Source organism: Dasypus novemcinctus, chromosome 5 (genome assembly GCF_030445035.2).
Source record: "Dasypus novemcinctus isolate mDasNov1 chromosome 5, mDasNov1.1.hap2, whole genome shotgun sequence".
In the NCBI taxonomy this organism is placed as follows: domain Eukaryota; kingdom Metazoa; phylum Chordata; class Mammalia; order Cingulata; family Dasypodidae; genus Dasypus; species Dasypus novemcinctus.
In genome coordinates, this window is record NC_080677.1 from 153,277,112 (window position 1) to 153,300,401 (window position 23,290).

The 23,290-nt window shown below is 37.2% G+C and overlaps 1 protein-coding gene and 1 pseudogene across 14 annotated transcripts in view; both read right to left on the reverse strand.

The window, feature by feature from the left end:
- The window catches only part of CCDC7 (coiled-coil domain containing 7), a 568,294-nt gene that overhangs the window by 407,286 nt on the left and 137,718 nt on the right, over positions 1–23,290 (reverse strand). For all 14 annotated transcript variants that reach the window (XM_058297711.2, XM_058297712.2, XM_058297715.2 and 11 more), the window contains 2 exons: positions 18,461–18,549; positions 9,367–9,421 (listed from right to left, as the gene is read on the reverse strand). In XM_058297711.2, the coding sequence (XP_058153694.1) occupies positions 9,367–9,421; positions 18,461–18,549 (144 nt within the window). The remainder of the gene's footprint in view (positions 1–9,366; positions 9,422–18,460; positions 18,550–23,290) is intronic.
- On the reverse strand, positions 11,435–12,164 carry LOC101434098 (CTD nuclear envelope phosphatase 1 pseudogene; annotated as a pseudogene).

Below are 23,290 nucleotides of genomic sequence, written 5' to 3' on the forward strand. Positions count from 1 at the left end.
AGGACGGACTCTGGGTGAATAGCTGAAGGCTCATTTTGCCAAGGTGGTTGGTACCATTGGGAAGAGACCCAAGAAGTGAGAGTTGGGGTGGACCCACATCCTGGGGAGGACTAATGCCATCAAATAGAGAGAACTGTATCTCTAGTGAGAAAGGATGGCTCCCAGGGCATTAGGGCAGTTGAGAAAGTCAGGCCCTGAATACTGCTGCAAGTATCTCTGGACATGGCTTCTCGGGAAAGGGAGATTGGCTGGCGTTGTGGGCCCCAAGGAGAGGGGAAAATGGATGTGGAATGGATGGAAACAAGGTAAATATGGGGGCAAGAGAGGAGTTTTGTGAGAATACATGAAGATAAATATAAAACATGTAATATTACACCAAAAACATATAGGGGACGACAGACTAATAATGTAAACCATAAGGCAAAACATAGGATAACTAAAAAATTTAGAAAACTGTACAACCTAAAGTATGGACCACATAGTAAGCACAGATGTCATCTTGTTTGAAAGCTATTGTCTCGGAATCTGTACATCAGTTTCAGGAAATATGATATGAACAAGTTAAGAGATTATCGCTGTGGAAGGGAAAAGGTTTTATGGTGAATCTGGGGAAGTACTGTATATTGTATATATGAATTTCGGTGATCTAAGACCCTTGTGAAGCTGACATTATGCTGGGATTGACTTTACAGGAAGTTTTGGATCACAGAGTGGTTCAACAATGGCAGCGGAGGAATACTGATATAGGATGTTATTGACAGGATATATGTGGTTGACAGGGAGTTATACAGGGCATATGCCCAGGGTATATAGTAATGTCTAGATACACTCATAGTGGAAACAATTAAAAACAATAGCTGGGGGGGTACTGGGCCCCTGGCCGGGGGGTCACTGTCATGGACCCTGGGGGAGCAGCGGCAGTTCCCCAGGTGCAACGGCAAGAACCAGGAAGGAAGGAGGGCCCAACAGTGGGCTCCTGATACTTATGGCTATGCTTTTGAGCCTATACACCTCCAATAAGAATAAGGCCTAGAGTAGCACTGTGCCTGGGAGTTTCCTCCTGACAGCCTTCATATTACTCAAATGTGGCCACTCTCACAGCCAAACTCAGCATGTAAATGCAGTGCAGTCCCCCCAGTGTGGGACATGACACCCGGGGATGAGCCTCCCTGGCACCGAGGGATCACTACCACATATCAGCTGAAGATGCAACTAGAAAAGGATCTTGAATTAAAGGTTCAACATGGATCAGCAGAATATCCCTGTCTACATATAATAACATGACTTCAAAATGCTGTTTGACCTAATGTAAGGAGGAAATGGAAAGGAGAAATGAGAATATAAGGCTATGAGTCTCTAAAAAAGAGTCTAGAGGTTGTCAGAAGGAATGCCCTTATGCACAAATGAGCAGAGTCTGAGAGACAGATAAAGTAGATACAACCCCAGGTGTTGGTTCTTTTGAGGAATAAAGAGACCCATGGGTTCTATGATCATGGCAGATGGGGTTCACTGCCATGGCAGATGGCCCTTCTCTGGAGCTGCTGTTTATGCGTGATGGAATTGAACTCAGAGGGGATCTCTTTTCACAAGACTTGCATGCTACTTTAATGGAATTGTAGTTGGTGCTGGGGTTTTAGATATATTTAGGGGATTTGAATCTCTGGACTGATAATATGACACCCAGGCCCAGAGCCTCAACAGACTTCAGCTCCTACACTTTGATTTATTGGACTTACCCCACTCAGCTAACATCGAGTTGAAGAAGGTCAACCACCACACCATGGAGCCTACAGTGTCTACAACTGAAAGCAGGAGGAGTACATCCAGTATCCATGTGGACTCTAAGCCCCCACTTGACATAGATGTGCAATGGACACAACCAATCCAATGTCCACAGAGAAAATGTGGAATGGGTGTGGGAAGGGTAGCCATAGTGGCTGCTGGGTTTGGGGAATGGGAGGAAGAGATGAGATGTGGAGGTGTTTTCGGGATGAGGAGATGTCCTGAGTGGTGCTTCATGGACAATTACGGGACATTGTAGATCCCCCCAGGGCCCACTGGATAGAACGTGGGAGAGTGTGGGCTATGATGTGGACCATTGACTAGGGGTGCAGTGATACTCATAGATGTACTTACCAGGTGCAATGGATGTGTCACGATGATGGGAGAGAGTGTTGCTGTGGGGGGAGTGGGGGGTGGGGGCGGTGAGGGTGAATGGGACCTCATATTTTTCAAATGTAATTTTTAAAAATAAATAATTTAAAAAAAAAGAAAGTGATGGCTAAAAAAGTCCCAAATTCAACAAAAGACATGAATATATAATACATCCATGACACTCAACAAACTTCAAACAGGATAACCCAAATGGATCCACACCATGGCACATTATAGTCAAACTGATGAATGCCAAAGATGAAGAGAGAATTCTGAAAGCCACAAGAAAGAAGCACTGTGTCACATACAAGGGAACCTCAATGAAATTAAGTGACAATTTCTCTGGAAATGATGGTGACAAAAGACATTGGGATGACATATTCAAAGTGCTGAAGGCAAAAAAAAAGCTAACCAAGAATTCCACATCTGGCAAAACTCTCTTTTAAAAATTATGGAGAGATTAAGACATTCCCAGATAAACAAAAGCTTAGGGAGTTCATCACTACTAGACCAGCCCCACAAGAGATACTAAAGAGAATTCTACGGGTTGAAGGGAAAAGAACACTAGACAGTATATTGAAGCCTTGTGAAGAAATAAAGATCTCCATGAGAGTTAAAAAAAAGGGTAAATATAAATGACAAACTATAATATTTTTCATTTGTAATGCTACTGTTTAATTCCTACAGGATCTAAAAGGCAAACACATAAAATGTAATGATAAATCAGTGGTTTGGGACTAATAAAGACTAAACACGCAATTTGTAACAAGAACTAAAGAAAGGTGAGGAGATGGAGGGATATAGAAATATAGTTTTTATATACTATTGAAGTTAAATTTATTTCAAAAAGAATGAGAATGTTATAGATTAGGAATGTTAAATTTAAGCACTATGGTAACTACAAAGAAAATAACAGAGAATATGCAAGCTCATGGAGACAGAAATTAGAGTACAGACTGCCAGGGATGGGAGGCAACAGGGAGGGAAAGTCAATGAATAATGGACTTTCGTTTGGGAGGTGGGAATATTTTTGTAATGAAAGATAAAGAACACACTGCATTATTGTGAATGTTATCAGCTCCTTTGAATAATATGCTTGGGAGTGGTTGAGATGGGAGAACTTACGTTGTATATATGTTCCCATAATTTAAAAAAAGAGCAATGACAATTAAATACACTATATGATCTTGGAAGGGCTCTATCAAAGAGAAGAAAAAGCTCAAAGGGGCATTATTTGGACATATGAAAAAACTGGCACATAGACTATAAGTTTAATATCAATGTTAAACTTCTTGAACTTGATAACTGCACTTAAAGTGGTTACATAAATGAATATCTTTGTTCTTAGGAAATGTACATGGCAGTATTAAGAATTCAAGGAAAACAAAATAGACAACCTATATTCAAGTGCTCAAAAATGGATTAATAAATAAATGATGATACGTAAATGATAAATACATAGTTTATAGAGATAGATATGACAAATATGGCAACATGTTAAAATTGGTGCTTTTGACAATCTGGGGGGATAGGGTATGTTGGAGTTCTCTGAATGGGGATTGTATTATTTTTATAACTGTCCCGTAAGTTTGAAAATATTTCAAAATTTAAAATTAAAAAACGTTTCGGGGAAAGACATGTGGCTCAAGCAGTTGGGCTCCTGTCTACCATAAGGAAGGTCCAGGGTTCGATGCCCAGGACCTCCTGGTGAAGGCAAGCTGGCCCACGTGGCGAGCTGACCCACGTGGAGTGCCAGCCCATGCAAGAGTGCTGTCCCAAGCAGGAATGCCACCCCGCACAGGAGTGCCAGCTGACATGGAGAAGCTGGTGCAGCAAGATGAGGCAACAAGACACATAGAGGAGAGACAATGAGAAGACGTAGCAGAACAGGGAGCTGAGGTGGTGCAAGAGAAAGATTGCCTCTTTCTCACTCCGGAAGGTCCCAGGATCAGTTCCCAGAGCTACCTAATGAGAATATAAGCAGACACAGAAAAGAACATACAGTGAATGGACACAGAGGACAGACAACTGGGGGGAGTGGGGGGTGGAGAAATAAATAAAACAAATTTTTAATTAAATAAAAAGATTCAGGAATTCTCTGTCAGATGGAAGAGCATTTGAGGAACCAGAACTAAAGTCCCCAGTTCTGCTTCTGGTATGGAAGATAAAGTTCCTATTGGACAAACCCTGAAACACATAACCACCAGAAACTCTTGACAAAATAAAACTATCGATACTGAAGAGCAACCAAGAGTAGGTAGATTCTTTAGAGAAAACGACACTTGAAAGAAGGGAATACCACTAGGTAATGTTCTCAATTTCACAGTTTCTAGTCTGAGTGCAAGCCCTAGTCTGCACAAGGTAGAGTACATAAAAATTAATAAAAAATATGAGTTTTTAATAACCCAAGAAGCAGAGGGCAGATTTCAGTGCAATCACAGTCACTGGAAAGATTAGGGGGAAATTACATAAAGAAGAGAACCAGAAAGAGGGAAGCCCAAGTTCTTTGCACAACTTCTGTCTAAATCTCTGCCTGACCTCTGAATCACAAACATGGGGGAAGATTCAAATCTTTTGAAAACCAAGTAAAAAGAAGAAATTTTGAAAACAGCCAAGTCATGGGGAAATGATGATTTAAATGTCTGGTGGCCAGACAGGAATGGTAATGAATATCTGCTGTATTAAGTCATCAAGTTTTGAAGAAATTTATTTAGCAAAATATATCTGCTAAACTGAGCAATAAAACATGTGCAATATTTTATGCCATTAGAATGTTTTAAAAATTAAATATTGTGTTGGATTATTTACATAAATGGCCACCAGCAAATTCTTACTATGCACTCCTCCTCTTGAATCTGGGCTGGCCCTATGACTTCCTTACAGAATGTGGTTAAAAAAAAACTTCAACATTTTCCATTCCGTTTGTATGAAGCATTGTTGTTTTTGCTTTTGCCCTCTTGGAATCCAGCACCATGTAAAAAAAAACTTGGGGTAGATCAGTGAATGATGAGACAACAGATATATGAGAGAAACAACCACGGATATTTCCGGATCCAGCTGGAGGTCGCATACAAGTAACTTCGGTCAACATATCAAACAGAAACACCTTCCAGCTGATCCCAGCAAAACCAAGAATTATAAAAAATAATAAATCATTGTTTTAAGCCACTAAATTTTGGGATAGTTTGATATATAGCAAGAGATAATTGAAATAAAAATACTTACAAGTGGGATGGTGTAACAAAAAAACCTACAATATATGTGGCACTGGCTTTGATTTGAGCAGGTGAATGGAAGTGGGAAGGGTGATAAGAAGACTATTAGTAGAGAACAGAAAAGTATGAGGAAGGCTATTGGCAAAGACTGAAGGAAAGACAAACAAACTGTTAGTGGAGGCTATAAAAGGCAGTGAGACTGGAAAATTGTTATTGGAGGCTGGAAAAGGTTGAGAAGGACTCTGTCATGTAGCAACAGAACAACTAATAAGACTCAGGCCTGTGGTAATTTGCAAAGTTAAAAATATACCTTGTACATCTCACCCTGCAACATATCCACAGTCTATGTTTCAGATTGGGTACTCCTTAGACCCTCAACATTTTGTCTTTCCACATATTATTACTTCTACATAGAAATTCCTCCTGTTTTCTAATTCCACATTCTAAGTTATGTATCATAGGTCTCCTTTTATATGAGCACTTATTAAGTTGAAATTAGTCTGTGACATTATGTATCCAACATGTGCTAATATATTTTAGCTTCAAAATTATTTAGAGACCTTAAATTCTGCAAAAAAAATTAACTCCACATTTATTTATCAATTGTGTACATCCTATATTATATTACATTATATGTAACAAATTTATCCAAAGTACATATAGGGGAAGAGGACTTGGCCCAATGGATAGGGCATCCATCTACCACATGGGAGGTCCGCGGTTCAAACCCCCAGCCTCCTTGACCCATATGGAGCTGACCCACATGCAGTGCTGATGCGCACAAGGAGTGCTGTGCCATGCAGGGGATGCCCCCTGCGTAGGGGAGCCCCATGCACAAGGAGTGCACCCCGTAAGGAGAGCCGCGCAGCGCAAAAGAAAGTTCAGCTTGCCCAAGAATGGCGCCACACACACAGACAGCTGACATAGCAAGATGATGCAACAAAAAGAAACACAGAATCCCGTGCCGCTGACAACAACAGAAGCAAACAAAGAAGAACACGCAGCAAATGGACACAGAGAACAGACAATTGGGACGGGGAGGGGGAGAGAAATAAATAAGAAAATAAATCTAAAAAAAAAACAAAAAGAAAAAACAAAGTACATATAGGATGCAATCAGTTACTCTTTATATTTGTGTTAAGGACTTCATATCTGGGCATAAAGAAAAAGAGTTTATCATGTAGTTTCAACAAAAGACAAATAGTTTTTGGGACTATGCATAAAGGAAAATGGTGGTTCTGCAATTTTAGGAAGTTGACCCTTGAAAAGAAACAGCAAATAAGAGATCACATTTTAATTTAAACTCCTAGTCATATTGGCCCCCAACTACAAAAAAGAAACAGTTTTGGGACTATCCAATACAACCAAAGTCCACCTAATAATTCTATAAGTCTGGTCAAGTTAATTAACATCTCTGAGGTTCCTCTAAAAATAGGGTGCACAAATATGGTGCACAAATATGGTGCACATGATTTGACTCGTAGAATATTCAAATACGTACAATTATTTCTAGTTTCTAAAATTTCGGGTTACAAAAATACCCTTCCTTCCTTATCTCCATAAGAATAAACTGCCAACCACCCTTTTGCCTAGAGTAAAAGCACTGTTTTTCAACAAATAATCTGAAAATAAAAAGTTAATAGGATAAACAAAATATTTTATATCATTTTATCTAAGCATGATTTTTGTTAAGTACAATGTAAGTTACTGACTGTGAGCCCATACAGTGTCTCTGCACAAATGAGAAAAAGGAGCCTTTGTCCAGGCAGATGTAACCCTATGGCAGGGTGTAGAGTAGGCAAGCAAAGCACTTGACCCTTAGCCCAGAACCAATTTGTACAATATAAGAGACAGGCTTGGGTTCAAATGGATTACTTTGTTACATATACTTTAAATAAACTTAAGTATCATTACTAGAACACTGACCTTCTAAATAAGAGGTGAACAACTAATAATTCATTTAAAACTAAAAGCTTTATATGACTTACTAAACATTTTATAAGCATTGTAATTACTTAAATATATGGTAATACCAACTGATTATTTTATTCATGTCTGCGTAAGAAAGTAAAATTGAATAAATTTCAATATAATTATAAAAGCTTAGCAGGATTCAGAAAGCTGTTTGCAGTTTCAATTTCACTACTAATTTTTTCTCTAACCCTAAACAACTCACTTTTTAGTGTCTATAGAGCTCTGTAAAATAGTCTAGATCAGTGGGGGTTCAAAATGGAACACTGGAACATACAGTGAACAAATTCCTTTAAAATTCTCATTAAATCCAGAGACATTCTCTCCAGAAAAATTATACCTACATAGTAAACTTTGACTTTAAGTTCATAAAAAGTAATTTAAAATAAAATTGGCTGAAATATTTATAATATTAATAATATAATACGATTCTAATAATTTTTTAATATTAATGATGTTCTACCTAAAATAAGTTGGTCAGTAAGTATAGTAGACAAAATTCTAAGATGGTCCCAGTGATCTCCACCCCTGGAATTATGTCTTGTATAATCTATTCCCTTGAGTGTAGGTGGCAGCTGTAACTTCCTTCCAGTCAATAGAATATAGAAAAAGTGATGTATTTGAATACCATGATCACATTATATTATTTAAGGTTCTGTCTTAGCCTTTCCCACTGGCTTTAAAGAAGCAAGCTGGGAAGTGGACTTGGCCCAGTGGATAGGGCGTCCGTCTACCCCATGAGAGGTCCACAGTTCAAACCCCGGGCCCCCTTGACCCGTGTGGAGCTGGCCCACACACAGTGCTAACGTGCGCAAGGAGTGCCCTGCCACGCAGGGGTGTCCCCCGCGTAGGGGAGCCCCACGTGCAAGGAGTGCGCCCCGTAAGGAGAGCCGCCCAGCATGAAAGAAAGTGCAGCCTGCCCAGGAATGGAGCCGCACACCTGGAGTGCTGACACAACAGCAAGATGACACAACAAAAAAAAAGAAACACAGATTCCCAGTACCGCTGATAAGGATAGAAGTGGTCACAGAAGAACACACAGCAAACGGACAAAGAGAGCAGACAACTGGGTGGGGAGAGGGGAGAAGAGGAGAGAAATAAATTTTTTAAGAAATAAAAAAGAAGCAAGCTGCTATCATGTGAACTGCCCAAGGAGAAGGCAAAGTGGAAGGGAATTGCAAATGGCCTCTAAAAAGCTCAGGGCCTCAATCCTACAACAGCCATAACCACTTTCGCTTGGAAGAAGTCCTCAATTTACAGAAAAGAATACAGCCTAGCACCTTGATTGCAACCTGGTGAGGCCAGAAGCATAGCACCAAGCTAAGCCTTGCCCAGACTCTGAACCACTGACCCTGAGATAATAAATGACTTGTGGTCACTGGTTTTACAAGAGAAAATTAATTCCATAAAGTTGGGCATTTTATATTCAATAGTATCTCAAACAGCACTCCCAGTTTTTTCCCAAATAGATGCTACCTAATTATTAAATCACTCAGGTACAAACTCCTGAGACACATAAGTCTATCACCAACTGAAACTGGTCATATGATGCTATGACAGCTATTAAGATATTAACTTGCAGTAAAAGGAAAAAAAATTTCAAAACCAATATGAAATAACTTTGATTACTTCTATTCCCTCCATTGGAACACATAAAAAGTGGGCTACATAATTTACAATTTATGAAGAACTTTTTCTCATTTGCTTCTTCTTACTCCTTTTAGTGATGAAATTATGAAGTCTAAATGAGTTCAAAGGACTTATCCAAAGTCATGTAATTAATAAGAAACTGTTGTACCTCCCAATATGATATTCTTTTTTCCATGATTTTGTCTCTAGTTGAGTAAACCATGACAATTTTCAAGACCATAATAGTAAACATGTCTGAATTTGCCACTTTATTTCCTGAAACTTGCTAGGAAAAGTCAACCAGCAAGAAAGAAATATCGTAGGAAGAATTTTAGTACACACACACACATATTCACAGACTACTATTCATCACCTATAGAGAGAGGGAGAATGTTACCTGGACTTGAAGCAAATCGTCTTTTATTTTAAGGTTTTTTCCTGTAGACGTCTTCCTGAAATTAAAAATGTTTTAAAATTTAACATGATATTTTAAAATGTATTAACTGCTTTGCTTTCTTGAGGAGGATTTTAAATGAATAACATTTTCCCAAAACTTTGCATAAATTTGCAAAGATTTTTAAAGTTGAATGATAGTTAAACAGTTGAATAGTTTTCTCAAATTAACTTCTGAAACAGACTTCTCATTAGTGTAATTTTAAATGTTTAAAGACAGAGAGAGACAAAGATTTTCAAAGTGCATTGATCATAATTTCTTCTCTGATCACCTTCTCTAAGTCAAAGATCAAAGCAATTTGTTCAATGAATTTATTTTCAGAATTTGTGGAAAAATTTAAAGATGGATAGTTTCTTTTATAACTTTTCATTGCAATAATCAATATAGAGCACAAAATTTTCCATTTTAACCACATTCAAATGCACAAGGAATATTAATTATATTAAAAATATTGTGCTACCATCACCATCATCTACTTCCCCTCCTTAATCATCACCTCAAATATAAACCTACTCATCCATTAAGCCATAAACCCACCCCAACCTCCCTGCCCCTGCTAAACTACAAATCCCCATCTGTCTGTCTGAAGTTTGCCTCTTTTAGATATTTCACAGAAGTGAGATCATACAATATTTGCCTTATTTGTATCTGGCTTCTTTCAATATACATGATGTCTCCAAGTTTCGTCCATGTTGCAAAAGGCATCCGAATTTCACTCCTTTTTATGGCAGAATAATATTTTATAGTATACATATATCACAATTTTTATATTTGTTCATCCAATGATAGACACTTGGGTTGCTTATACCATTTGGCAATTGTGAATAATGTTGATATAAACATTGGTGTACAAATATCTGTTCAAATACTTGCTTTCAATTCTTTTGGATATATACCAAAAAGTATAATTCTATTTTCAGTTTTCTGAGGTAATGCCTAATTGATTTCCACAGAGTTGGCACCATTTTACAATATCACCAGCAATGTATATAAGGGTTCCTATTTGTCTACATCCTCGCCAACACATATTTTCTTTTGTTAAAATTCTATTCATCCTAGTGAATGTGAAGTGGTATCTCATTGTGGTTTTGATTTGCATTTCCCTGATAACTAATAATGTTAAACATCTTTTCATATGCTTATTGCTTATTGTCCTTTTGTTTAACTTCTTTGGAGAAATGTCTATTCAAGTTGTTTGCTCATTTTTAATTGGCTTATTTGTATTTTTGTTGTTTAGTTGTAGTAGCTCCTTATATATTTTGGATATTAAATTTTATCAGATATATGTGAAGGAGGCTAGTAAGACAGGGAATTTATAGACAGGTTTTGATAGGCACTACATTGAATCTGTAGATAGTTTTGGGTAATACTGACATCTTAATTATATTGTCTTCCTATCCATTATCCTGGGATTCTTGATAGTTATTTAGGTATTCTTTATTTCTTTCAGCAATTTTCTGTAGTTTTCAGTATAGGAGTTCTTCACCTTCTTAGTTAAATTTATCCTTAGGTATTTTACACTTTTTAAACTATTGTGAGTGGGATTGTTTCTTAATTTCCATTATAGATTATTCTTTGGTGGCATATGGAAACACGACTGATTTTTTTTTTTTTTTTTTTTTTGGTACATGAGTTTTTAAAAAATCAAATCACAACAAAGCCGGCTCGGCTTCTCTTTGAGCCTCCGGGATCAGTGAATGTCTCTCACTCTGGCCGGTTCTGCCTTTCCACATAGTTTCTTTTCGGCACTCCTAGGCCTTGGCTTATGTCCCAGTCTGGGGTTTCCAGGGAGTGTGAACACGAAGTTAAGAGTGAGGCTGCTTCAGAGTCTGGCCCACACGTCCATCCAGACTCCAAGTGGAGTATAGGGCTCCCAGGGCAGAGAGGGGTGGGAGAGGCAGACCCTGACCAAGCAGTCCTTACATTGGACAGGGGATCAAAAAGCATCCGAGGGCTCACCCTCCTTTCCCCCCCCCCCCCCCCAACCCAGGTGGAGGGGGAGCAGCTGTCATCAGAGCCTGTGTTGGTGAAGGTTTTGGCTCAGCATGGAAAGAACATTAGCAGTGAACCTAAGGGCATCTAGCATTGGGAGCAGGTTGAGAAGAGCTATGTCACTGGGGTCACTAAACCAGGACTTGATGGGGATGGCATTGTCTGGATGACTCCTGTAAGCCCCTGGGTAGTTATCCAGGATCACAATGCTAGAGAGGTCACTGTGGACCACAAAGAGATCCTTGATGTAACTGCCCAACTCCGAAGTGCAGTGTTGTCTATAGTACCTTCTCTTGAGAATGCTTCTGCTATTATCCAGTTTGTCTGTCACAGTAGAGCCATAAATCTCCATGCTTGCTGTGAACAACACCAGCTCATACCACAGCTCACCACTTCTAAGAAGAAATCCTCATGGGGTCTCTTATGTACAAAAAACCAGACAGGATGTTTGTCTATTACCGCCTTGAGGATGAAGTCAGGAGGTGTTCCAGGCCAAACTGTGGGCCTCGGGACCCCATCATGGTGGGAGTGGATAAGGTTTCATCCAGATCCAGCACCAGGATCTTCCTTTTCACCTGGCCCAGCCAATTCTGAGTCACAGGAGATAAAGGAAGGATATCATATTGAACAGTTTGGTACTGAATTACCATGAGGATCTACCTTCACAAAAGGTAAATGAAGAAGCTCCAGAGCTTGGTAGTGAAGGCCACAAATGTGTGCAGCCCCAGCAGACACTGAGTCCACATCATCCCAATGACCCCGGCACTGCCAGCCCCAGGGCCCCCACGGCCCAGCTCCACCAGCCGCCTTGGGGCAGCCCCCCACTACTGGGAGAGGAAATGGGTCCCCGAGTGGCAGGAGAGGCTGCAGAGAGAGACATGGAGCTGGCGGCTCAGAAAGCCACCCCCAGTGAGGAGGAAGCCCAGTGGAGCAGGGAGTCAGGGGACAGGCATGGGCAGCCTGCGGGGGCTCACATGGGCAGGGAGTAGCACTGACAGCTTTGCGGGGGTTGCAGGCCAAGAAATGTCAGGCTAAGAAGGGGTCCTGTAAGCCTGGGAGGGAAGGGGATGGAGAATTAGGGGAGGAGGCAGTGGGGGAAGGGGGAAAAGAGAGGGAAGGGAGGTAGAAGGCAAGACTGATTTTTTTAATGACAATCTTTTATCCTGCAATTTTGCTGAATTCATTTATCAGTTCTAATAGTTTTCTTGTGGATTCTTTTGTATCTTCAATACAAAAGATCATGACATCTTCAAATAGAGATAGTTGTACTTTAACCTACTTTTCTGATTGGGATGCTTTTTATTTCTTTTTCTTGCCTAATTGCTCTGGCAAGAACTGTCAGTACAATGTTGAATAGCAGTGGTGAAAGTCTGGTTCCTGATCTCAGAGGGACACTTTTAGTCTTTCATCATTGAGTAAAACCTGTGGGTTTTCTCATAAAAATCCTTTATCAAATTGAGACTGTTACCATCTATTCCTATTTTTCAGAGTATTTTTACCATGATAGGATGTTGGATTTTATCCAAAGCATTTTATGCATCAATCGAGATGATCATGTGAATTTTTTCCTTCATTTAGTTCATGTGATATATTACACTGATTGATTTCTTTTGTTTAACTATGCTTGCATTCCAGGGATAACTCACATTTGATCATGGTATATAATTCTTTTAATATACTGTTGGATTTGATTTGCTAGTATTTTATTGAGGTATTTATGTTCATAAAGAAAAATGATCTGTAATTTTATTTTCTTTTGATGTCTTTTTCTGGTTTTGGCATTAGAGTAATGTTGGTTTCACTAAATGAGTTGGGGAAAGTTCCCTTATCTTCAATTTTCTGGAAAACTTTGAGAAGGATCAGTGTTTATTCCTCTTTGAATGTTTGGTAGAATTCACCAGTGAACCTGTCTGGCCCTGGACTTGTCCTTCTTGGGAGATTTTTTATTACTGATCCAATCTCTTTACTTATTATAGGTCAGCTGAGATATTCTATTTCTACTTGAGTCAGGTTAGGTAAATTGTGTGTTTCTAGGAATTTGTCCATTTCATCAGTTTATCTAATTTGTTGTCATAAAATTGTTCATGGTATCCTCTTATAAACCTTTATTTCTGTATGAGCAGGAGCAATGCCCCCCTTTCATTTCAGAGTTTAAATGAGTCCTCTCTTTTTCATTTGTCAGTCTAACTATAGGCTTGTCAATTTTATTGATCTTCTCAAATAACTAACTTTTGGTTTCATTTATTCTCTCTATTTTTCAATTCTCTATTTCATTTATCTCTGTTCTAATCTTAATTATTCCCCTTCATTTACTATAGGCTTACTATGCTCTTCCTTTTCTAGTTCCTCCAGGTGTGAAATATAGTTATTGATTTAAGATCTTTCTCCTTTTTGGTATAGGGATTCATGCTATAAATGTTCCTCTGAGCACTGCCTTTGCTGCATCCCATAAGTGTTTGTATGTTGTAATTTCATTTTCATTCTTCTCAAGATATTTCCTAATTTCCTTTGTGATTTCTTCTTTGACCTATTGATTGTTAAAGCACGTGTGGTTTAACTTTCACAAATTTATGACTTTTCCAGTTTTCCTTCTTTTATTGATTTCTAGCTTCATTCCATTGTGGTCAGAGAAGATGATTTGTATACTTTCAATCTTTTTTAATTCATTGAGAATTGTTTTGTATCCTAGAATGTGGTCTATCCTGGAAAATGATCCATGTGCACTTGGGAAGCATGTTTATTCTGCTGTTATTGGGTGCAGTGTTCTGTATATGTCTGTTAGGTCTAGTTTGTTTATAGTATTGTTCAAGTTCCCTGTCGCCCTACTGAAATTCTGTCTAGATGTTCCACCCATTGATGAAAGTGGAGTGTTGAAGTCAGCAGCAACTATAATTGCAGAAGTAAAATGTTAATTTCTCTCTTCAGTTTTGTTAAAGTTTGTCTCATATATTTGGGGAGCTGTGATAAGATGCATGTATGTTTATTAATTACTATGTCTCTTGATGATTGGCACTTTCATTAATATATACTGTCCTCATTGTCTCTTATAAGTTTTTAACTTGAAATCTATTTTACCTAAGTATAGTCACCCTAACTCTACTTTGGCTATATTTGCAAGGGATATTTTTTCATCCTTTCACTTTCAACCCCTTTTTCTCATTGGGAATAAGGTGAGTGTCTTATAAATAATATATAATTGGCTAATGCCGTTTTATCCATGCTGCCAATATGTGTCTTTTGACTGTAGAATTTAATCCATTTAGATTCCATATAATTACAGATAAAGTAGGACTTACTTCAGTCATTTTGTCCCTTGTTTCCTATATGCCGTGTTACTCTTCCTTCATTGCAAACTTCTTTTGTGTTTAGTTGATCTTTTGTGATATAATTGATTGATCCCTTTCTCATTTCAGTTTATATATATGTATATTTAAACGCCTATGGGGTTTGTATTAAACAACCTAATTCAAAATGATACCAACCTAACTTTAATAGCACACTCAGCTCTGCTCATATACCCTCCATTCCCCCACTTTATATTATTTTTGTCACACATTATTTCTTTATATTTTGTGTGGCCATAACATAGAAATATTACTGTTTTTATGCAATTGTATTCTAAATCATAGAGGAGATAAAGAGTAGAGTTAGATACTGAGGAAACAGTATAACTGGAATTTGAATTGGCATATGTAGTTGCCTTTATTGGAGATCTTTATTTATTCACACTGTTCCAAGTTACTATTTACTATCCTTTCCATTCAATCTGAAGAACTCTGGTTAGCATTACTTGTAGGGCCGGTCTCTCAGTTTTTGTTTTTCTGTGAATGCCTTAAATTCTCCCTCATTTTTAAAGTCCAGTTTTCCTGGATATAGAATTGTTGGCTGGCAATTTTTCTCTTTCAGTACCATAAATATGTATTACTACTGCCTTCTAACTGCCATGGTTTCTGATGAGAAATAGTTACCTAACGTAATTGAGAATCCCTTGTACATGTTGAATCACTTCTTTCTTGCTGCTTTCAGAATTCTATTTATTTTTAGCATTTGACATTTGGCTTACTATATGTCTTGGTGTAGGTTATTTAGGTTTATCCTATTTGGAGTAGTTAGAGGGGCTTCTTGGGTATGTTGGGTATGGACAATCATATCTTGGGAGGTTTTCAACCATTATTTCCTCAAATATTCTTTCTGCCCCTTTTTCCTTCTCCTCTCTTTCCAGGATTCCCATAAAACATATATTGGTATGCTTCATGTTGTCGCACAGGTTTCTTAGACTGTACTTACTGTTTTTCATTCCTTTCTCTATCTGCTTGTAATAGTTGCTCAGCTGCTAAAACATATGCAATACAATGGGTTGGCTTAAACCATGGAAATTTAATGTTTCACAGTATTTATGCTAAGAGAAGTCCAAAATTGAAGTGTCAGCAAGGCAATGCTTTCTCCACAAAACTGTTCTCAGGGAAGCGGACTTGGCTCAATGGATAGGGCATCTGCCTACCACATGGGAAGTCTGCGGTTCAAACCCTGGGCCTCCTTGACCCATGTGGAGCTGGCCCATTTGCAGTGTTGATGCGTGCAAGGAGTGCCATGCCAAGCAGTGGTGTCCCCCACATAGGGGAGCCCCACGTGCAAGGAGTACATCCCGTAAGGAGAGCCATCCAGTGTGAAAGAAAGTACAGCCTGCCCAGGAATGGCACCACACATACGGAGAGCTGACATAGCAAGATGATGCAACAAAAAGAAACACAGGTTCCTGATGCTGCTGATAAGGATAGAAGTGATCACAGAAGAACATACAGCAAATGGACACAGAGAGCAGACAACGGGGGAAGGGGGGGACCTGTGGGGGGGAGGGGATAGAAAGAAGAAAAAATAAATTTAAAAAAACTGTTCTGGGCTGGCTGCCAACAATCTTCAGGGTACCTTGCTTTTCCTTCACATGGTAATGTCCTTTTCTTTTTCTCCCAGCTTGCAGCTTCCCATTGCTTCTCTTTCCATGCCCAATTTCCTTGCTATGAACTTCAGTTATATTGGATTAAGGCCCACCCTCATTCAGCTTGGGTACACCTTAACTAATAACTTCTTCAAAGGTCCTATTGATAGATAAGTTGACACCCATAGGACCAGGGCTTGGAATATGAACATGCCTTTTATGGGGGATGTGCTTCAAATCCCAACACCACTCTTCAGGTTGCATGATTTCCATTATCCTGTCTTCTATTTTTCTAAAATTTTTTCTACCTGTTCAGATCTTATACTGAATACCTTTAGTGCATTTTTAATCTCAACTATTGTGTTTTACATCCCCATAAGTTCTGTTATGTTCATTTTTTAATTTTCTAATTCCTTTTATTCACACATCACCTTCTTCATTCCCTTTAGTTCTATGTCCATGTTTTCCTTTAGATCATTAAACTTATTTAGGAGATTTGACTGAAGAGCTTTGATCAGTTGTTCCGATGTCTTTACTTCCTTGGTTGTTTTAATTGATTCCAGTGAATGAACAAACTGTTCCTGTTTTTATTACTGATTTGTGATCTTTTGTTGATATCTAGGCATTTCATTATTTTGATGTGCTTACTCTGAAAATCCAATTATCTCTCTTATGATTTTAGTATAGATTGGTGATGTATTAAGATTCTTCTTCAGTGGTTAGTCTATTTTATACTGAACCTTTAGAACAACCTGTGATTAACAGTTTGGCTTATTTTGGGTTTATCTGAGCCTACATCTTGCCCTGGGCATGCATAATAACTTTCAAAATTACCTTAATATATGCAACTGATTCCACTCTAGGAAAAGATTTCCTTTCCCTTTTTGGCCCTCCAGGAATCCTGGGCTGTCTTTATTTTTATAATTTCTCCTCCTAAGAAGCTGCAGTTTGCTCAGCTCAATTCCTGTACTCTGGATCACCCTTTCCCTCCAGCTTTCAGCCCTGGGTATTCACTGCCATCCAGCAACTTCACTCCTTTCTGTGCAGCTTTTCTGTCTCTGTTAAGTTCCAAGTGAGGGGATTCAGACCCACTAACTGAGTCTGTCCAACCTCAGCTGGATGGGGTTGATGTACCAACACATTCATATTTTCATTTAGGTGCACTAGCAATTAGGGTCCAGGCTAGGAGTGTGCACAGCTTGTGAAAAGTTCTGCTGTGCATCAGGGAGTTGCTTTGAATGTGCACATGCAGACCACTAATATACCACTGTATCTGTGAAGTCTTGGGTACCTGTGTTTGAATACAGGTGGATTCCTAAATCAATTCCATGGGTAGAACATCAGTAGAGAACACTGTTGAATTTTCCCAGGTCACAGAATTGCCACTGTGAGACATGAGGGGTCCAGACTAATAAATTTATTCCACCACTCTTCTACCAATTTTAGATAATTTTTCTTTTTAATTCAGTGTTTGCTGAGTCATTTTCCATTACTTGCATATCCTCCAGAGATCCAGTTGAGTTGAATCTGCCCTTTCATTTAGCTGTCTCAAAGAGAGAGCATTCACTAAACTGCCACCCTCTCAATAGCTTCTTTTTAAAATTAAATTTTTATATTAAGGTTTTAACAAGCAAATTTTAAATGCAAAATTTATCTTACAATACTAAAGAAATATTCATTTACTTAATAAAGCTCCTTCACAATAATCCACATACATAAAAATACAATCATTTTTATAAAATAATACAATTTTAAACATAGTAAAAAAAGAATAGCTTAGGCTGCAGCGTTAACAAATGAATTATAAATCATTAGTTAGACCATCAAGTAAACAATAAACTCTTCTCATCCTATATTTAGTTATGGATTTAATTATCTTTATTTCTGAGCATCTTATGGTTCATTCTCCACTACCAACTTTTGGTTCTTTGTTCTACCCTTCTCAATTTTCTCCCAAAATCATATCCTAGTTCACCTATAAAACTATATATTTGCCTAATGTTATGTCTGTGTAAAAGTACTTGTGAAGCTATGTTTATGTGACATTAAGTTGTTCCTATAAAAAGATTTAGACTATCATGAAAGAAAAGGTTTAAAGTATATACTTACTCTTTCAATTCCTCAGATTTTCCTTTGTCTTTTTTCTTTTCCATTTTTTTAGTCATTTTCTTTGTTCGATCAGGGGTAGCCTTTATTTTCTGTGTAATTTTACATAATCAAAATAAAAAATTAATTATAGAGAAATATACTATAATAGCCATTACAAAGATTTCCATTTCACTCTGAGTCACTATTTTGTTGCAAGGAAAATGAAATGGATAGAACCAAAACAGAAGTAGGGATATAGCCGAAATCTTTGTAATGGTGTTTTACTGAATTTAAGTTGCATTTAACCTAATAAATATACAAACAATTCAATCCTCCCTGGCAAATTAGTCAGTCTGCTATAATGTGGCATATGCATTTTTTTTTAAATCACACAACTTTGCAATATCATACAAGAAAACTCAGGATATGTGGGGGGTATACAGCATTCAAAAACATTGTCAACAGCACTCTAAAAATAGAAACCTAATAAAACAGTAGTACATTTGAACCTATAGTTAGTACTAGAGTTGATAGGTGTATTTCCAAGAGGTTTAAATCTTTGGGCTGTCCACATGCCAGTTGGGCCCTGAATCTCAAAGGAGTTGCAACACCTACTCTCCAGTTCATTGGACTCACCCAGGACAACTAACAAGGAGATGATGATAGACAACAAGCATCCCAAGGAATAGAAAGAGTCTGCAACTGCAAGCAAGTTAGTACCATCCATCTCTCCCATGGGATCTAAGTCCCCTCTCAACTAGAAACAGAGTGGGCATCACCATCGCAGCATCCTCAGGATTGGGGAATAAATGATGGACTAGAGTAGACTTAGATTTATTTTACTATGGACTTATTGTGACTCTAGCAATGGAAGAACTTTTGTCATTGATGTGGAGGCAGTGGCCTCTGGAGGTTCTGGGGGACAGAAGGGGAAAAATAGGTGTAAAATGGGGGCTTTTTCAGGATTTGGGAATTGTCCTGAATGAAACTGAAATGACAGATACAGGCCATTGTATATCTTGTCATAACTTACAAAATTGTGTGGGAGAGAATGTAAACTATAATGTAAACTCTAATCCATGCTTAGTAGCAATGTTTCAAAATGTATTCATTCATTGTAACAAATGTATCACACTAATGAAGGATGTGTTAATGTGGGAAAGTGTGGGAGGGGTAGGGAGCAGGGCATATGGGAATCCCCTATTTTTTTATGTAACTTATGAATCTAAGTATATTTTTAAAAATTAGAAAGTATATTTAAAAAACAGTTTAATTTTATATATGTTAAATAATTAATAAAGACAGAAATACTGTAATAAAAATAACCCTTTATCTTGAAAAAGATCTGAATCTCGTATGTGGTAGTAAGCATCAAATATATTGCACTTGAGAGTTATTGTGAAGTGTTGAAAAGAATATCTGAAATCAGATGAAAATGTGGACTGGTATGGCATATTATATATATGATGAACCAAGGTAGCTGGTAGATATTTGAAGTGAGTGCCGGCATGTGTTTTGTATTCCTACATGACAGTTCTGCTCAGTTGGTGCTGCTTTCTGCTTTCACCAAGTGTTTCTCACAGATGAAACAGAGCATAAGCAAATGTGAAATTCACATTATGCTCATATTGTTCCCTAATATATCAATTGGTTGGGAACAAGACTGCACTTTAAAACAAGTAGTATAGCAGAACTGACCATATGCTTTAAAGTATTCTTAATCAACTATTAGTATAAAATTATTCTATATATGAAAATAGATAATAACTTTAAGATTTAAAGTATTAAAATTTTTGATTAGCTTAATAATAGAGATAAGACTTGAACGATACACTAAACCAAATAAACCTAAAAAACATATATAGAACATTGCACCCAATGCAAACAGAATACACATTCTTCTCAAGCACACATGGATCATTCTCCAGGATAGACCATTTGTTGGGTCAAAAAACAAGTCTCAAATAAGTTCAAACATATTGAAATCATACAATGGATATTCTCAGACCACAGATGAGAGAAGCTGGAAATCAGTATCAGAGGAAGAAAGGGAAAATTCACAAAAATAAATTAAACAACATACTCCTAAATAAACAATGGTTTAAAGAGGATATTACAAGAGATATTAGGAAATATCTTGAGGCTAATGAAAGTGAAAACACAACACACCAAAACTTATAAGTGCAGTGAAGGCAGTGCTAAGAGGGAAATTTATAGCTCTAAATGCTTACATAAAAAATGAATAAAGACTTTAAATCTTTTCTGTAACTAACCTAAAACAGGAAGAAATAGAAATGTAAATATAATTCAATTTATAAAGATGAAATGAGATTAGTGATTATGTAGATCTGAGGAAAGAATCCCAAGGAGTGTGGAATCTTTCTTTTTGGAATAATGAAATTGTTCTAAAATTTTTGAATTGATGAATGTACAACATTGTGATTATACTAAAAGCCATTGATTATACACTTTGGATCGAATAGCCAGAAACACCAGCTATGTACAGTGGGGGAAGCATAGAGAGATTGAGAAGTGAGCAACTTTCAAGTTTGTTTGTCTGGGTTTTGTTTATTATTATTATTGAAACAATGAAAATGCTCTAATAATGTTTGAAGTAATGAACACACAACTCTGTGATTATCTCAAATACCACTGATTGTACACTTTGGATGAATTGTATGCTTTATTAATATGTATCAATAAAATTGATTTGTTTAAAAAAAATGTCTTTTCTTTGGGAGCAGATGTAGTGGTTGAGCACCTCCTTCCCATGTATGAGATCCTGAGTTCAATCCCTGGTACCTCCTAAAATAAAATCTTTAATTTTAAGAGAGTTGGGGTAGGAGATAGAGACTACAGCAGGTCTGACATCTTGAATCAGAGATCATCTATTTGTATTTTATAGAAGATAGTTAAGTTACTAAAGAATAGAAATATGTTGAGAAAAAAAAATGGGCAAAAGATTTAAATAGACATTCTCCAAAGAGGATGTACAAATGACAAGAAAGCATATGAAAAGATGTTCAATATCATTAAGCATCAGGAAAATGCTAATCAAAACTACAATGAGATCATTTCATACACAATAGAAAGGCAGCTATTTCAAAACAAAATAACAAGTTTTAGAGAAGATGCAAAGATACAGGAATACTAATTCATTGCTGGTGGCAATGTAAAATGTTACAGCCATTGTGGAAAACAGTTTGGCAGTTCCTCAGAAAGCTAAGTAGAGAATTACCATACGACCCAGCAATCCCACTGTAAGTTATATACCCAAAAGTATTGAAATCAGGGACTTAAAACAATTATTTGTACACCAATGTTCATAGTACATTATTCACAATTGCCAAAGGATGGAAGCAACCCAAGTATCCATGTACTAATGAATGGATAAATAAAATATGGTACATACATACAATGGAATATTATTCAGCTGAAAAAGGAATGAAGTCCTGTTATATGTGAGAACATGGATGAACCTTGAAGACATCATGCTTAGTGAAAGAAGCCACATACAAAAAAAAAAAACACAACCAAATATTGTATGATCTCACCAAATATTATAAGATCTCATAGAATCATAATCTAGAATATGGATTACCAGGGGATGGGGTGGGAATAGGGAGTGGGAAGTTAAGGTTTAAAATGTACAGGGTTCCTATTTGGAATTATGAAAATGTTTTGGTAATGGATGGTAGCAGTGGTAGCAAAACATTTTGAACACAATTAACAGCACTGAAACATATATCTGAATATAATCCAAAGGGGAAATGTTAGAACATATATATGGTAACAGAATTTTTCAAATGTAATAAATCCATGAAACTACACTACACAAAAAGTGAACCCTAAGTTAAATCATGGATTTTATTTTAAAAGTGTAATTATATTTTAAAAAGTGATATTAATTATAACAAATGTTCTACACCAATGCAAGGTGATGATGCTAGGATAGTATATGGGAATCCTGTATTTTTTTGCATGATTGTTCTGTAAAACCACAACTTCTTTAATAAAGAAAAAAATTTACTCATTCGTGATGAAGTTAAACAAATTTTAAGTGATAATATCAATATATCAGGAATAAAGGGAGTCATAACCATAAAAGGGATCAATTCATCAAGAGGACAAAAATATGAACATTTATGCACTTAGCACTTCAGAATACCATTGGAACTTCTAGAGAAATAAACATCTAGATTTATAGTTAAAGATTTCAATACTCCTCTCTATGTATTTGATAACACTGGTAAAGAGACAATCAATAAGACTATAGATGACTTGAAAAACACTAACGGGGATCGGATGTGACTCAAGCAGTTGAGCACCTGCCCTCTACATGGGAGGTGCTGGGTTCAGTTCCCAGTCCCTCCTAAAGAAAACAGACAATGAGTAAAAACAACAAGCAAAATAAGCAAAAACAATGAGCAAACAAATGAGGGAGCCAACTCAGGAGCTGATGTGTCTCAGTGGTTGAGCACTGGCCTCCCACATAGAAGGTCCCGGGTTAAATCTCCAGTCCTGGACCCTCAAAAAAGAAAGAAAGAAAAAAACTATCAACCAACTTAATTGAAATTTATAGTACACTCCATTTAACAATAGCAGAGTAGGAGGGCAACATTGCTTTAATACTAACACCAGACAAAGATAATACAAAAGAAAACAGCAGAGCAATATTTTTCATGAACATTTATGTAAACACTCTTATCAAATTTTTAAGAAAACTAATTCAACAATATTTTAATAGGATAATTATCACAATCAAGTCCATTTACTCTTTAAATGCAGTTTACTCTAAGGATGGTCTGTCATACCAATCCATAATTCACCATATTCAGAGATTAAAAAAGA